The sequence below is a fragment of the Vicia villosa genome, linkage group LG3 (genome assembly GCF_029867415.1).
Source record: "Vicia villosa cultivar HV-30 ecotype Madison, WI linkage group LG3, Vvil1.0, whole genome shotgun sequence".
Taxonomy (NCBI): domain Eukaryota; kingdom Viridiplantae; phylum Streptophyta; class Magnoliopsida; order Fabales; family Fabaceae; genus Vicia; species Vicia villosa.
Genome location: NC_081182.1, coordinates 185,506,025 through 185,522,393, shown reverse-complemented (window position 1 = coordinate 185,522,393; position 16,369 = coordinate 185,506,025). Strand labels below are relative to the sequence as shown.

The following is a 16,369-nucleotide window of genomic DNA, read 5'->3' as shown; positions in this document are numbered from 1 at the left end:
CATCAAATCTATTAAACATTTTCTTCAACAAAAAATGAGAGTTTATGAAAAAAATTGTCTTTTTAGCATGTTTTATTTGTATTATTTTTTCATCTTCTACTCATAACTAAGATGCTATATAAAAAAATAGCAAAAGAAAATAATATGAAGATAAAAGGTCTACCATCTTTAAACGATTAAAATATATGCTAACCAGTATTTTTTAGACACTTTTTAAGTGATTAAAGTGATAAGTTTTTTAAAAAAAATGTGTGTATGCAATACTTTAAAAGTGCATTAAAAATTAAAATATTAACTTTTTATATAAAAAGTATTTTCTTTATTCTTAAAAATTGATATCCTACAAAACCGCAAGATATGAAACTAAATCAAACATAGACCATCAATTTTGGATTTGAAGCCAATTGACTCCACACTATATGGCAAATAAAATTTCAAATAAATACATTAAAAGAGGATAAAAAGTTAGAAAATTTCTACTGTTTTTAAATATCAAAAATCTTAACTTATTATTCACATATTAAACAATGAATGTGCTGAATTTACAAACACTATTAATTAAATGAGTTTTAAATTTATACACCTCTTATATATAATATAAATATATTTTAGGGAAATTTCAATCCATTCTTAGTAATTTATTTAATATTGTAAAATTTGAAATATTTTCAAAGTTAATTTAAATATAACAAAATTGTAAAGCCCTATTCCCAATAAAACTAGATTGATATTGACATAAAAATTTTCAATGTATATAAAAATAAATAATTCAAAAATACAAAATATTTTTAAATTGTAGAATAACAAAAATGGAAACATTTTTCACAAAGAAAATTCAGTTGGCAGACATGATTTCAAATGCCAAATTTCTTTATCTGTATTTCTTTATCTGATGACAATCAAACCAAGATTCACTTCTATCAAAATATTCATTATTACTCCACAAAATATATAAAAATTATCAACTAGGTCTATGCCTCAATAATGTCAAGGTTCCTCTATTTATGATAGAAGGAAAAAAAGAATGACAATTCATAATTTGCCCCGCTTTATGCTAAAGAGTGTATATATACATAGATGTCTAGAGGTGAATGAAGGGACTGTCTGTCAACTAACCTTGAAAATGAATTGAGAATGTGTGGTCATCTCTTATGACGAGATATATTACATGTAATATAATAAGAGAAGGGCAAAAGGGAAATAAAAAATAATAATTAATATTTCTACAAAACTTCAATTGCAGACATCTTTGTGCCTTGTTAAGCAAAATTTGATAGTAAATGTTTTCAACCAGATGCAGCTTTTCCTTTATCAGAAGATTCATCTTCTTCCTTCTGAAACTCTTCGATCAATTCCCGCTGCCTTTCTGTCAGGTTTCTGCAGAACATTTCAGAAACAGCCATTTAAATGTCCATCATACAGAAAAAGTATCATAGATATTAGCAATACAAGAAAAACAACTATTTCGTTCGCATTCCGATGGTTCCAACCCCATCATATTTTACGCGTTTTGACAGGCATTTCCTTCGATGCATGTGAATGAAATTAAATAAATCCATTTTCTATTGTTTCCAAAGGGCGTATCCATCAGAATGCAAAACAATTTCCTAGGCAAAGCAATCCGAAAGCTTTATGTTGGTCATTTCAATTGGAACTAATTTCATAGGCATTCATCTGCCAGAAATGGTTTTCAACTAGTTCTTTTCCGTTAGAAAGGGCTTTTACCGTTCGGAAATTATTGTCTTTCTAGTTGTGTTAGTTAAGTTCATAAAACACCTTGGATAATGGCATCAAATTTAATACTCACATTGGGATGTTGACGTTAAAGTGAACGTATTGATCCCCTAATGAATAAGAATTTTTGGTCTTGATCCCTGTTAAGAGGAAGACATACAAGTTAATGATAATAAAAAGATGGTCTCAAACTAAGCTCTATTATAAATCCATGAACCAGATTCATGGAATTTTTCAGGTGTGTTTTCACACAATGCTTTCTTTAAACATTATAAACTTGCTCACCTTTCTTTTTCAGAACAACCTTCTGACCATGTTGTGTTCCAGGACGCACCTGCCAAACAGAGCCACCTTTCATCAGTTACTAAAACCAAAATGTCATAAAATTAATGCTGCAATAACAATACAAACCTTAAGAACAACATCACCGGTAAGAGTTGGGACCTGAATGGTTCCACCCAAAATTGCCTGGAAAAAAAAAAGAAGAAAAAAATCGGGTTTATAGATTTTATTTTCAAGTGGTGTTCAGTACTACCACAAAGCAACACAGACAAGTGAAGACATGTTTGAGATCCAGAATATGTATGAAGATAGAGCATCCAGTATCAAACACTGCCAGTCCAAAATTAATAAACACAAATAAATATACCACAAGCAGGCAAATTGATAATTGCCCCCAAATCCTATTATACATCCAAAGACTCCAAGCCAATCCAATCAAAAAAATTCAAACTACCGAACTCTCAAATTCACCGAGTTTATGTGAAGATTTATAACTGACAAGGCTACTTTGATTTCACCAATTCTATCGTCACAAGATTTAAATCCTGAAGTCCAAATGAGCACCCAAGTCAATCATATGTTGTTGAATTGTTAAAGGGAAAAGTAATGAAGGTAGGCCTCATAACATCATTCAATTCCTTTATTTCTTCGACTTGGGATATATAACAAGGACTTAAGTAAACCAACCCCGAAAATGAATAAACTTGTATGATTGCTTTAAAGTGTTTTTTTCCTTTATCCAGTTGCTAGCAATAAAACAGAGACCAATTCTCATCACGTCGTCATTTCTTTGCCCCCACTATCCCTTTCAATTTTAATGATATTCCGTTATTACTGAAGTCTCCATACATAGCCCAGGGAAACACCCCAACGGCTAAGCATAAGAACTCGGGTGTTGGGTTCAAGTACCCCAAAAGAGAAAAAAAACTAGGCACAAGCTAAAGAATCAAAAAAATTCTTCATTATGGAACATTACCTGCGTGATACTTAAAACAGTATCTACATGAATATCAGATCCTTCTCTACGGAAGACAGGATCTTCCCTGACCTGCAAGAAAGCAAAGGACGAGAAATAATTGGGCTTGTGAGGAGATACAAAAGAAAAGGGAAAATGACCTCGAAGCTTAAAGAGATTAATATTTTTACCTTTATAGTAACATAAAGATCACCAGGGTGATCTCCATCAGGATCTGCACCACCACTTCTATAAACCTTAATGGTTTCATTGTTGTCAATCCCTTCAAATGTATAAATAAGTGTAAATGTAAATTTAAGTGTAAATGTAAATTTAAATGTAAATGTGAACATGAGTGAATTTTTGGCCAAAAGTCATGACTCCTAATTGAACACAATGCATGCCCAATATGAAAAGACAAATATTAACAAGTGTCTCTTTTAGCACCATAATTGATAGTCAAAACTATCATCATCAGAAAGAGAGTTACTGTTAATTTAAATTATTCAAAAATGAGAATTCTGAATTGCCAAGCACAATATAATAGGAATTGCCAATTTGCTAGCTCCTTTCGGCTTTCTAATTAGTCCTGATATTAATATTAATATACAATGGAGAAACTGAGAGTGTCTGGACTCTTCCTTGTTTATACCAAACAAATCTCAGACTGAAAAGCAGGATCTTATGGTTAGTGCCTAGTGGAGTATATATTATAATCTTCCTTTCTTGTTTGAACAAAAAAAATGACTCTCCGGTACATACAACTTTTTGAAGTATTTATATAAAGTAAAAGAGAAGGCACATTGCCTCGCAGTAGTAGGTAAGTACCAAAATGTTACTCCCTCCAGTTTTTTTATTATAAGTCAATTTGACACTTTCAAAGATATTAAAAAATGTCATTATTGTTGTATGAAACAGGATTTTACAAAAGTATCCTTCATTAATAGTATGAGAAAGATAAACTAAAAGAATTGAAAGAGACTAACAAATATTTAAGGGTAGAGTAGAAAAAGTAGCATGAATTATTCATTGCTATTGCAAAACGACTTGCAATTTGGTACAAAACTTTTTTCCAAAGTGATATATAATAAATAAATGGAGGTAGTAAATTATTATCAACTTCAGTATATAGAGACTGTGAGACCAGTGAGCACAATCGCCAAGGAAATTGGTCTATGAGATGATTTCTCATTTATAAGCCATATGAACATGATTCACATAATAACAACGCACCAGAAAATTCTAAAAAAATGGTTACCGGCCATAATATCCAATTTGACTGACTTTGTTCCTTTGTTAACCTTTGCACCCCTGCATGACTTGCAGAAACTCTGTTTACAAAAAAGAACATTTAATACTATTAGTATGCAGTATTAGCTATTGGTATGAAAAAACAGACATAGCTATATCAATATGCTTCAAGTTGAGCCTAGCATTATCTATTATTATGATTATGATTTATTAATATTTACAGAAATTAATGCAAGAGAGGAAAAAAAGCTACAACCACCACCAAGTCTATGTGAAGTAAGTTACACAGATCGATCGAGTCAGACATTCATGTCACATTTAAAGTCTAAAAATAGGTGGTTCCGTCTAAGGTGTGTTGCATTCAAAAAGATACATCAGCGATCCCTTCTTTCATTGATCCTTGATTATTATTCAAAACAATGAACTGCGCAGATTTATACTGCCAATTTTTTATTACTGTAAGAGAAAGACTGGCATACCCCCTTGAACAAGGAGGCACCTTAGAATCAGCAAAAATAGATAGATTTGTTATATAGTTTTTCTCGGTCTCCCTCTACCTCAAACTATTGGACTATCTTACATCTAGTGTAATGTTATCAGTGCTACTATAGTTCCTAACTATTCATCTCTAAACCACCTAAGAGGAGATTCATGCATCTTATCTTATCAACTACGATTGCTAACCCATTTTTTTCTTTAATGGTTATATTTACAATCCTATTCTGTTTTGCATAACCACTCATCAATCATTATCATGATTCATTAGATTCTCATCCTTGTGATAGTAAGTCCACTAATTGTCATTTTACCGTCCAACATTCAGTTCCATAAAACATTGCAAATCTTACAATTGTACAATATAAATTTCTTAAATGTGTGAGTGATATTTTCCATTTTTCCAGTCGCATATTACAATTAAAACATTCATCCAAAGCATCAACCCTCCTTGAATCCTATAGTTGAAAAACCTCTATAGCTGTCATTCAGCATTTGGAATCTAAGATACTTTTTTGGTGAGTAAAATAGCACCTAGACTAGGCAAACAAAAGAAACATGTGATTTCTTGTATTGTATGTTCACCAATGTTCACCAATGTTCACCTTACTAAGAATTTGTATGTTCTTGCTATAAGTTGAATTATATAAACTCTATTCTACTTCCATATTGATTGAAACAATGTGTTTTTCTATATTGATTGAAGAAACAGTGTAATTACAACTTCTCGCCATACCTAAAAAATTTATTCCAACTCATATTCGGACTCTCCAATTATCAACAAAAAATTTGTACTACAATACCATGTCTTTGATATGTTTGGTATCCCTATCTTCATAAACTAAAACAGACTTGACACTGGCACATCTTTAGGGGAAAAAAGCTCTAATGATGTATCACTTCCAATTAAGAAGAAAAAATGATCAACAATATGCATGTTACATGAATAATTGAAAAATCCAGATATCAGAATACAATAAACTAAATGATAGAATTTATCTGAAAACAATCGACTTGTGCACCATACCGATACAATTTTTCCGGTTCCCTTGCATGTACCGCATGTAGTCTCCATCTTAAATATGCCAGCTTGTACAGATGTCTAGAAAACATAGCCATCAAATTAACAGAAATCAATAAATGAAAACAAACAAATATAAACATTGTAAATTTTAATTGAGAGAGACAATACTCACCACTCCTGACCCTTTACAGCGTTTACAGGTTTCAGGTCGTGTACCAGGAGGAACCCCACTTCCACCTGTAATATTTCAGCAAAAGAGACAAACTGAACTAAATATAGAAGTGACACCTAAATTAATAGCACATAGATGTTAAATAAGATATGAGCATACCACAAGTGTTACAAAGCATATCTGTTTGAAATGTAATGGTTTTGGTGCATCCTCGGACAGCTTCCATAAAGGAAAGTTCAACGAAAGTCTGAAAAATAGATTTACATTTATAGCCTCAAATTAATCCTTAACAAAGTTAAAGATGTCCAAATACAGATAAAAGAGAATGATAGGGAACATGGGTCTGTGGACCAGGTTGACTTGGGCCAGAATCAAAAAAGGCTAGTGGCTTAGAAGGTTTATCAGGTTAAATAAAATCAGAACAGAACGAGGGATGAAGTTAGTTAGTGATGAGGCAAAAGATTCCACTGTTATTCTCTATTAGTGAGTGGGATGAACTCGTGACTAGTAGGGGTCACGAGTTGTACGTGAGGGAAATCCTCTTAGGAGCTTTGGCTCTGGTTTCCTTTGCTGTAACATTACCCTTATTCTCATTTCAATAATACATTCATATACTCTCCATTGTTTTACTGTTTCCATCATTGGTCTGACATGTCAGATTGAAAAAGTGTTTTCCTGAACTGTTAATGCCACATAAAATGACAGATAAAGTGGATGCTTTCGAGGAGTCGCTGAAACAATGCTTGGTGGAGTTCCGTAAATTGTTGATGACGGAGTTAGCCATTCGGAAGAATCATCTAAGCCATGAGTGTGTTCCTCATAGTTACACAGAGGACTCGAGTTCTGAGTAGTAGTATAACATGACATGGATGAAGAAGTTTTGGAAAGGGACATTCGATTGGAATGAAATAATACTTAGTTTTCCTTGCAAAAATTGTTGAAACAATACTCTACAGTGTTCAAGGAGACAATGGGGTTGCCACCATAAAGAAACAGAGTTCACTCGATTGGGATGAGCTCATGATTAGGAGGGTGGGTGGTATGTGAGGGGTCATTCAAGTTGTTTCTAATTTGAAAAGGGGGAAATCCCCTCCGGTAGGAGCTTTGATTCTGGTTTCCTTTGCTCTAACAGACCCTTATTCCCATATCAATTCAATAACACATTGATATTTTCTACATTGTTTTACAGTTTCCAGCAAAGAAAAGAACCTTAACATCCTGTCCGCCAATGTTCTGGTGAAAGAAGTTCTTGACAAAATCCTGATCGCCATCGAGAGAATAAACAGATAAGTAAAATAAATAACTCAAGAAAAACTACTGAGATGAATAATTTACAAAATTTCTACTATGATAAAAAGAAAAAATGCATAACAAAACCCATAGTACAAAGTGACATGCTTTTTGCCAGAAAAATATATGTTTGTACTACAGTTGAGTCTTAAAAGCATGCATATTTACACAACTTTTTTTATAACTCAATAGATCATTCTGTCTTCCGCCTTAAGAATGAACTAGTAACTGATGCAGTTGGATGGTTAAAGTTTGTAAATCATTTAACAATAAAACATTAAAATAGAATGACTACTTAATATTGCTATGAAACAAATCTTGATGAAATATATACTGTAATGCTAACTGGCCTAATAAAAAGGAAATAAACATCTACTAAAAGACATGATTAATAATTAATAAAATGAAGAGAATGGCATGTCATTACATGATCACGGAATATCTGCTCAAATGGATTAAAGCCACCAGCACCACCGTCACCAAAACCATTGCTTTCTTGGTTTACAAAAGCATCATGCCCAACCTACATATCCATGTCAAACTAAATCAAATGAGACAAATTAACATAAATAAATATGATATAAGATAATAATAACAAGACTTAATAAATGTACCATTCTTCCCCAACCCCTTCACTACTTTTCCTCTGAATTTGAAATATCTCTATTAATTTTTTTCTCAGTTCCCCAATCTACATGAAACAAATGTCCTCAACTTATGTCCTTATATTTCATTTTTATTTTACGTAACTAATAACTATGTTCTGATCCGTTACTATTAATCTACAAATTACAGTCTCTTGTGCATAAAATCAATTACTTATCCTACTATTTATCTCAATTTAGAAACAAGATAAAACATTCAACAAAGGCGCCAAAGAGAAAAATTCTGGAACGAAATGAAACCTGGTCATACTGTTGACGCTTTACATCGTCCTTCAAAACCTACAATGCAATTACACAACAAAATGGGGAAGGTCAATAGACCAAAACTCAGTTCACAAATCATACAATGATTTTAAGTAAACAATTAAATAGCATCCAGAACAAGGGTGCACCTCATATGCCAACGAAACTTCTTGAAATTTCTTTTCAGCTTCAGGGTCATCTTTGTTTGTGTCAGGATGGAGCTTTTTTGCAAGCTGAAGAACATAAAGAGAGACTGATAATTAGAATCATTTCGTGCAAATAACTCATGCTTGTCAAAAATATGTTTGGTGATTGAAGACCACATGTGAAGAAAGAAAGAACAAAAGAAAGAATAAAGAATGTAATGTAACTGCGACGTATTCACAACTATTTAGGCATAGCATAGAACATGTGCAAAATGCAACCTCTAAAATAAAACAAGAGCACATATATTCTGGCTAAGAGAAACGTAGAAATTGTTATCAAGTGCAGAATTCGAATGCAAATTAAAAGCTTTCTTCAATATTATGAAAGCAACATGATATAAAAACTCTTCCTCATGCAATTCAACCTATTATTGGTAATCAGCCACTTGGGAAATAACAAAAGTAAGACAAACTAAAAAAAAAATGTAATGTTTTTACAAGGAAATGTATAAGAAAATGCAAAGTTTTACCAGGAATTAAGTATGTTGGGTGCCCCTACAAAACGTTATACATGAAAATAGATGTTTATTGACACTAGTTAAGTAAAACCTACCCCATAGTAAAATAGCTGTATGTATATTGACAATATTTAAGTAAAACCTACCCCATAGTTTGCTTTCTTTATTTCAGAATAACTTGCATTCCTATTAACTCCAATAACATCGTAAAAGTCTATATTGACATTACTCAAGTAAAACTTACCCCGTAGTATGCTTTCTTTATTTCAGAAGCACTTGCGTTCTTATTAACTCCAAGAACATCGTAAAAATCTCTTGCCAATGGTGCTGAAAAAAGTAAAGGTGATAAAAAAAAGTCAGTGACATGTTATGGACAAATAAGCGTAAACTGATTCATATATTCATAGATGATAAAGACAACGAAAAAATGAACGCAAGTCCTACATAACAAAATTGTGAATGAAATAGAACACATAATTTATTATCAAATTTTATTTATACCTGAGCCATGAATGGATCTAGATGCCCCAAAATAAGTATTAGCTGCTCCCAAGAGCACCCAGTTCTTCAAATTAACACCATTTCCAACTGCAATTTGTATAAGGTGTTAAAAAATTAGCAAAAGCAGAAGCAGAAAAGTCCAACATAAATCTAATTTATATTTAATAAAATGAAAGAAAAGTAACAATTCAACATTCAAATGCAAACTAGAATTACACCAATAAAGTTCTAAAATGTGGTCCGCAGCCGCGAAAACGGCAGTGACAAAACAGTATTGGCAGGTGCCGACGGATACCGTTATTCGCGTTTTTATGATAAAGAACAAAACTGTGATTAATTCATACCGCAATGGTATTAATAAGTGTCGCAACACTTGTTCCAACCGAAATCAAGCTTATTTAAAAGCTTCAATAACAGTTAAGTCATCTAAGCAGCAAGAGAAAAAAACTAACATATCGTCAACAGATTTTCATGCCTTTCTATAACACATGCATACCATTGGGATAACAATTTCCAATAACTTTGGAAGAATTACAAAATCCTGAATTCAACGTTCTGTAACTCCTTTGGAAAACTCCTTCATATAACTGAAATTCACCCAAACAAAACAAAAAATCATAAACACCGAATTAATAAAGAATGATAGGTAAATCAATAAGCGTGAGAGAAGAGATTGTGTACGGATTTCTCTCCGTTGCGGAGGAGTTTAGGGGAGAGAGATCGAAGAAGCTTGACGCCATTAGAGCGAACCATTTGGAGAAGATGATTAGGGGTTTATGGTTGCGAGCGAGCAAAGCCTCTAAACCCCTTTGGCAAAACCCTAATTTTTTGAACAATGAATGGAAGTTTCTAGTGTTGTGGGATTCTACGGTGATGAGAGAGGAGCAAAGGGTTCGTTTTTGTCAAAAAAAAAAATATTTAATCTTTTTTCTTAAGCATGGGAATTAAGAAATGATAAATTAAAATGTATTGTTTCAAATCAAATTTATTTGGTTTTGCAAGAGTTCTAATGATAGAACACTATCTATCTATCTATACTATTCTATAATCCTATAACTTCTCTCACTAAATTTCCCTCCAAAATCTCAAATCTATCTATCTATCTATCTATCTATCTATACTATTCTATAATCCTATAACTTCTCTCACTAAATTTCCCTCCAAAATCTCAAATAATAAATCCTATAACTTCTCTCACTAAATTTCCCTCCAAAATCTCAAATAATAAATAATATTAATAATAATAATTAATATTTATAAATTAATTATTTGTTAATAATAATAATAATAATAATAATAATAATAATAACCTTTCTCACTTCCTTTCAAAACCTCCAATCTCTCACCACTTTCTAACTTTCATATTAATATTTAATAAATAATAATGTTAATATAGAGAATAGTAAGTGGTGAGAGATTGGAGGTTTTGAAAGGAAGCGAGAAAGGTTATTATTATTATTATTATTATTATTATTATTATTAACAAATATTTAATTTATAAATATTAATTATTATTATTAATATTATTTAGTTATAGGATTATAGAATAGTATAGATATTTGATAATTAAAATTTATTTCATTGAACTTTACAAATTTTATTATTTTACCATTTAATTTTTTTCTTCTATTAAAAATATATGTATTAAAAATATATGTGTGTATGTCGTCTATTTTATTTATTTATTAATTTAATATCAATACAAATAATTTATATTTTAAACTAAAAATATAATTATTATAAAACAAATATATTATATTTTTAAATATATTTATTTAAATAATAACAATTTTTAATAATAAATAATTTGGTAAAATATACCCTTGCATAGCACGGGTGAACGTCTAGTTATTAGTTATATCTTTGTTGCAAGAATTAAAATTAGAATAAAAATTAAAAAGTTATATTGATTAAAGGTTGAGAAAAGGATATGCATTGTATAATTTACACTGCAATGTATTCCGTCGAATCATATTAAAAAATTTTAACAATTAAACTTCTAAGTTAAATATGAAACACAAAAATATTTGTAATTATAAAGTGGATTTTTAATAAATTTTGCAACAGTATTTAAAATTATCTATATATAAAAATTTCAAATTATCTATATAACATATCATTTTAATGTCATATTATTTTGTAGAATATAATTGTAGTCAAATTATAATATCAATTTTTAACTAATTAAGAATTATAATATTTATAATATTTTATTTAAAATGTTTATACCAGTTAGATTTTAACAAATAAAGTAACTTATCCAAAAAATCAATTTATATGAATTTAAAAAAACATTAAAAGAACATTAGTAAAAAAAATATTTGATTTCAAATATGAAATTTAAAATTATTTTAAAAAAATCTCGATCCTTTGATATTCATACAAAAACAACAAAAAGGTCGTTCCATTTTATGATAGCATTGGCAAAATAACTTCTTAGTTGTTGAACTATATAGAGAATATTAGACATGAGCTATTGAACTTTATTTGATGAAAAATAACTTCTTAGCTATTGAACTTTATTTGATGAAACAAATATTCAGGATATATGCTTTCAATAATTATATAGCAATAAATTCAAAGCATTCCAATCAAGAGACAAAGTTGATAATATTTACACACACACATTATACACTATCAATCACAATTACTCTGATAGAATGGAAATATACACACAAAATACACTATCAATCACAATTATTCCTCTGATAGAATAGAAATACTATGATGAATCAACAAAAGTGTCAAAGATCTATTGTGTCCAGGCTGCTGTGTCCGAAGACTGATTTTTCAAATTGTGTAGTTTAGGAACAAATATAGATCTACTGCAACAACGATTCCTTGATCCAATTCAACATACGCCCGCACTAAATCGAAATATCAGAACAGCTCCACAATTACCCAGAAAACCATCCGCCAACGCCTAGCAAGTAGCAAAACACATCACCATAATATGAAAGCAAACTATTATAGTCCCAAATTGAAAACATAAATGGTGAAATTGAAAATCCTAAAAAATCTAAATCTTAATAGGAGGTTAATTTCAAGGCATGATTGTCTTTCAATCTTCCTCTTTTTCCCATTTCCATAACTCGCTGAAACATACCTAGAGACACAAGTATAGCCTGATTAGAATTTCAATGAGCTTTTCTCCACAAGATGTTTTTGCCAACTTCATTGTCCTAGAAGCAAAATGTATCGGTGGCCCAGATGGAGGATGCGAAGTTGGCCCATAAGGTGCTAGCATCTGCAAGATCCTATATTAGATATCTACATAAACTATATAGCAAGACATTAAATCATATCCTACTTGATGAGCCTATTGATGACAATTGTAAGCAATAAACCGTCTCCTACTAATATCATATACAAAAAGCCATGGTCCATAACATGCATAACTCATGATATCTTTAAAAGCAACAACCCTTGACTGATAAGTAGGTTTGCAAGCCTCAAGAAGAAACATAACTTCTTTTTCCATGATTAGAAGTAGTCTCAAAGTCATCTATAATTTCTCTAACAAACTCTTTAAGATCACTGGTTCCATATGGAGACAAAGTGGTTAAGCTACTCAAAATAGAACCTTCGTCATCAATCTCCACAACAGTAATGGATGCAGCTTGGTTCAAAAACTGATTGCAAGGAAAAGCCAATATCTCAAATCCTGTAACCAACAAAAAACACATTCTCATATGAATCCAATGGTTATACATTTAAAAGGATCCTAAATGGTATTCGATAAATGACATACCAAATTTAACAAAATTAACATAAAGGCATAGTATTTAGAACAACCAAACAAAGTATCGAGATCCCTACACAAATAAACAACACATTACCTTTCCAAAAAGTGGATACCCGGCTTTGAATCTTGTACGGGTAAATTATTCTGCATCCAGGCTACTCCCAGGCTATTGGTTCAAAAACTGATTGTATGGAAAATCCAATATCTCAAGTCCTGAAACCAACCAACAAAAACATTCTATATTGAATCAATTTGAATAATTTTCTCATTCCCCTTTGAATAAGTAGAACTAACTATAAACTGAAAAGATAATTCTACCAGCAAGCAACTATATTGATTATTAGTATTTTCAACCAATATCTTTTCCTCAATAGAAATAACAATCAATATGCATACCTCTGTAATTATTTGAGCTTGTTTTCCAAGTTCCTCAACAAACGGGTATCGATTGGCACCAAAGGCATCACAGATTTTTCAGAATCTTGGTTTCACTTTTTCGCCGGCTTAAAAGACAACAAAAACATTTTTCTCAAGTTACAGGTCAGCATCCATAGTGAGCAAAGAATAGAATATAAAATTGTATATTATATTTCAACAAGCAAAAATTTTATTCAAAAAAAAAATGCAGAACCTCACAATTATGTTTTAATAGAAAACAAACACATTTATGTGTTACCTTTCTTTGCATTTTCTTTTTTAAAGGACTTCTTATGAGGTTTCAATTTGTTACTTGACGAAGCCTTGGATTTATCACTCTTCCTATTATTCTCTTTCTACACATTATGCACTGTGACAACCAAGAATACTGATATTACAATTATGAAAATAACAAAAAAAAACATTATGAGTAATCAAAATGTGACAATACTTAGAGTTTCACAAATAGCAGAGGGATTGCTTGATCCAAGTTTAACCGAAGTAGAACTTCAGTGCACAAAGTAGCTAAATAAGCACCTTTTCGAAGAACACCTCTTTTCTATTCTAACACTTTTATTTTCAGGAAAAAACTACTGCTCCCCTTGTTTCGACTGCCAACCAGAGTGATCCTTCAGATGATAGGAACCCATCTCCGCCTCCAACCAATGTCGTTCAAAACAAAGGGTCTTCGACTAGAGCACAACAATCTAACCGACTGATGCTCAAGATGAACAAAAGACTTCTTCTCCTGGAGAAGATGGTAAAAAAGACTTGGAGCCAACTGAAGAGGCACATTTAGAGGGAAAAGAAGACTTTGAACAAACTCCCAGCAATCTTCCTTTGCAAGTCAAGTTTCCCACGGATTATGCTGATGATGATGACCAATCCTTTGAAGATGTTGATCATTAATTCAATCAAGATGAAGAAATGAGTGAGGAGGGACCAGAGCCTGAGAATGACTAGGCCACCATTGACGAAGCTGCTGCTGAAACAACAACGCAAACAACAACGCAACTCACTAAAGAGGATAAGAATGCTTTAAAGCAAAATGATCCTCTTAAGTATGTCAAACTAGTGTTGGCTAAAAGGGAGTCTTCTTCTAAAAATAGTATCTCTGGAGCTTCGACTCATTCTGGTGCTAGCGCAAACGAAGTGTCCTATGACGAACTCTTGAAGCAAGTGAAGAAGGCTATCTTCGAAATTGATCTTTTCGAGAAGTTGAGGACGGATGTGGATGCAAGCTTTAGCATCAGAAAGCTGATAAGTAAAATCGATATTACTGCTTGCCCCACTGATGTAGGCGAAGCCCTTATTGATATCCATAACCTGATTGATCAAATCTAAGTAGAATATGAAGGATAGAAAAACACTTAGAAAGGGGGGGTTTGAATAAGTGTAGTTTCAAAAACTCGTAAGATAAAAATAATTTGCACAAGTATTTTTATCCTGGTTCGTTGTTAACTAAACTACTCCAGTCCACCCTATACAAGGTGATTTACCTCAACTGAGGATTTAATCCACTAATCACACGAGATTACAATGGTTTTCCACTTAGACAACTTCTAAGTCTTCTAGAGTCTTCTGATCACAACTTGATCACTCTAGGAACAACTGCTTAGAGACCTTCTAAGACTTCTCTAGAGTATACTGATCACAACCCGATCACTCTAGTCCTTTACAATTTAATGTAAACAAATTCTAAGAGTATTACAATTGCTTCTTAAAAGCGATAATCATAAACTGTGATATTTCTCTTACAGATTTAAGCTTAGACTCACTAAAGTATTACAACAGTAATGTAGTGAGGTTGAAGATGAAGTTTGATAGCTTTTGAAGTGAACAGCAAGATAGTATCAGAGATAGTTCAGAATTCGTTTAAAGTGCGTCCAAAATTCGTAACCTTGCTTCTCATCAGAACTTCATATTTATAGGCGTTTTGAGAAGATGACCGTTGGGAGCATTTAATGCTTTGCGTATTCCGTACAGCATTGCATTTAATGTTTCACTCTTTTGTCAACTACCTCGAGCCTTGCATTTGCTGTGACTACTGACGTTGCAGTTAATAGCTTCTAACGTTCCTTTTGTCAGTCAGCGTAGCCTGCCATCTAGTACTTGATTCTGATTTGTTCTTTGTAAATACTACGTTGAAAATCATCAGAGTACAAACAGCTTGGTGCAGAGCATCTTCTGATCCTTTGATCTTGATATGCTTCTGAGCGTGATCCCATGACTTCAGTGCTTCTGCTTCTGAACTCGAGTTCTTCTGATGCTTCTATAGACCATGTTCTGATTCTGCTTGACCATCTTCTGATGTCTTGCCAGACCATGTGCTGAAGTTGCATACTGAACCTTCTGAGTCAAAGCTTCTTAGCGCTTATTTGTGCTTACTCTTTATATATTTCCTGAAAAGGAAATTGCATAGGATTAGAGTACCACATTATCTTGAGCAAAATTCATATACATTGTTATCATCAAAACTAAGATTATTGATCAGAACAATTCTTGTTCTAACAATCTCCCCCTTTTTGATGATGACAAAAACATATATAAATGATATGAATTTGCGATCAGAATAACAAACGGCAAAAGACAATTACACAGTTATAGCATAAGCATATACACATAATGTGAATGTGTCTCCCCCTGAGATTAACAATCTCCCCCTGAAATTAATACTAGAAGAATTTTATAAATAAAAGACTTCCCTGAGTATTTCAGTAGAGACAATCACATATGCTTGAACTTCAGAACATTCACTGCTTCTGATTTCTGCTTCCATAGGACAGCTTCAGAACATTGAATTTCTTTAGATCCTCAGAACATTCACAGCTTCTGATTCCTGCTTCCATCGGACAGCTTCAGAACTTGAATTTCTTTGATCCTCGGAACATTCACAGCTTCTGATTCTTGCTTCCAGCGGACAGCTTCAGA

At 32.0% G+C, this 16,369-nt stretch overlaps 1 protein-coding gene across 1 annotated transcript; it reads right to left on the bottom strand.

Moving 5' to 3' along the window:
* Nucleotides 1-978: 978 nt before the first annotated feature.
* On the bottom strand, nucleotides 979-10,181 carry LOC131662669 (chaperone protein dnaJ GFA2, mitochondrial-like). Its single transcript, XM_058932514.1, has 18 exons — nucleotides 9,958-10,181; nucleotides 9,773-9,863; nucleotides 9,277-9,363; nucleotides 9,020-9,102; nucleotides 8,261-8,344; nucleotides 8,109-8,147; nucleotides 7,631-7,726; nucleotides 7,123-7,173; nucleotides 6,073-6,160; nucleotides 5,914-5,978; nucleotides 5,745-5,819; nucleotides 4,230-4,302; nucleotides 3,163-3,254; nucleotides 2,993-3,064; nucleotides 2,146-2,202; nucleotides 2,020-2,068; nucleotides 1,808-1,874; nucleotides 979-1,377 (listed from the first exon to the last, which is right to left on the bottom strand). Exons 1-18 carry the CDS (start codon nucleotides 10,027-10,029, stop codon nucleotides 1,287-1,289), a joined length of 1,332 nt encoding a protein of 443 aa, XP_058788497.1. The 5' UTR covers nucleotides 10,030-10,181; the 3' UTR covers nucleotides 979-1,286.
* Nucleotides 10,182-16,369: the final 6,188 nt, after the last annotated feature.

Bases quoted from the DNA above. Each gene is read 5' to 3' on its own strand.
- LOC131662669 (XM_058932514.1), bottom strand. From the start codon at position 10,029: ATGGTTCGCTCTAATGGCGTCAAGCTTCTTCGATCTCTCTCCCCTAAA. The intron at 9,864-9,957 runs GTACACAATCTC...GGTGAATTTCAG, and splicing joins TCCGCAACGGAGAGAAATCC to TTATATGAAGGAGTTTTCCA. The intron at 5,820-5,913 runs GTGAGTATTGTC...TATGTTTTCTAG, and splicing joins GCTGTAAAGGGTCAGGAGTG to ACATCTGTACAAGCTGGCAT.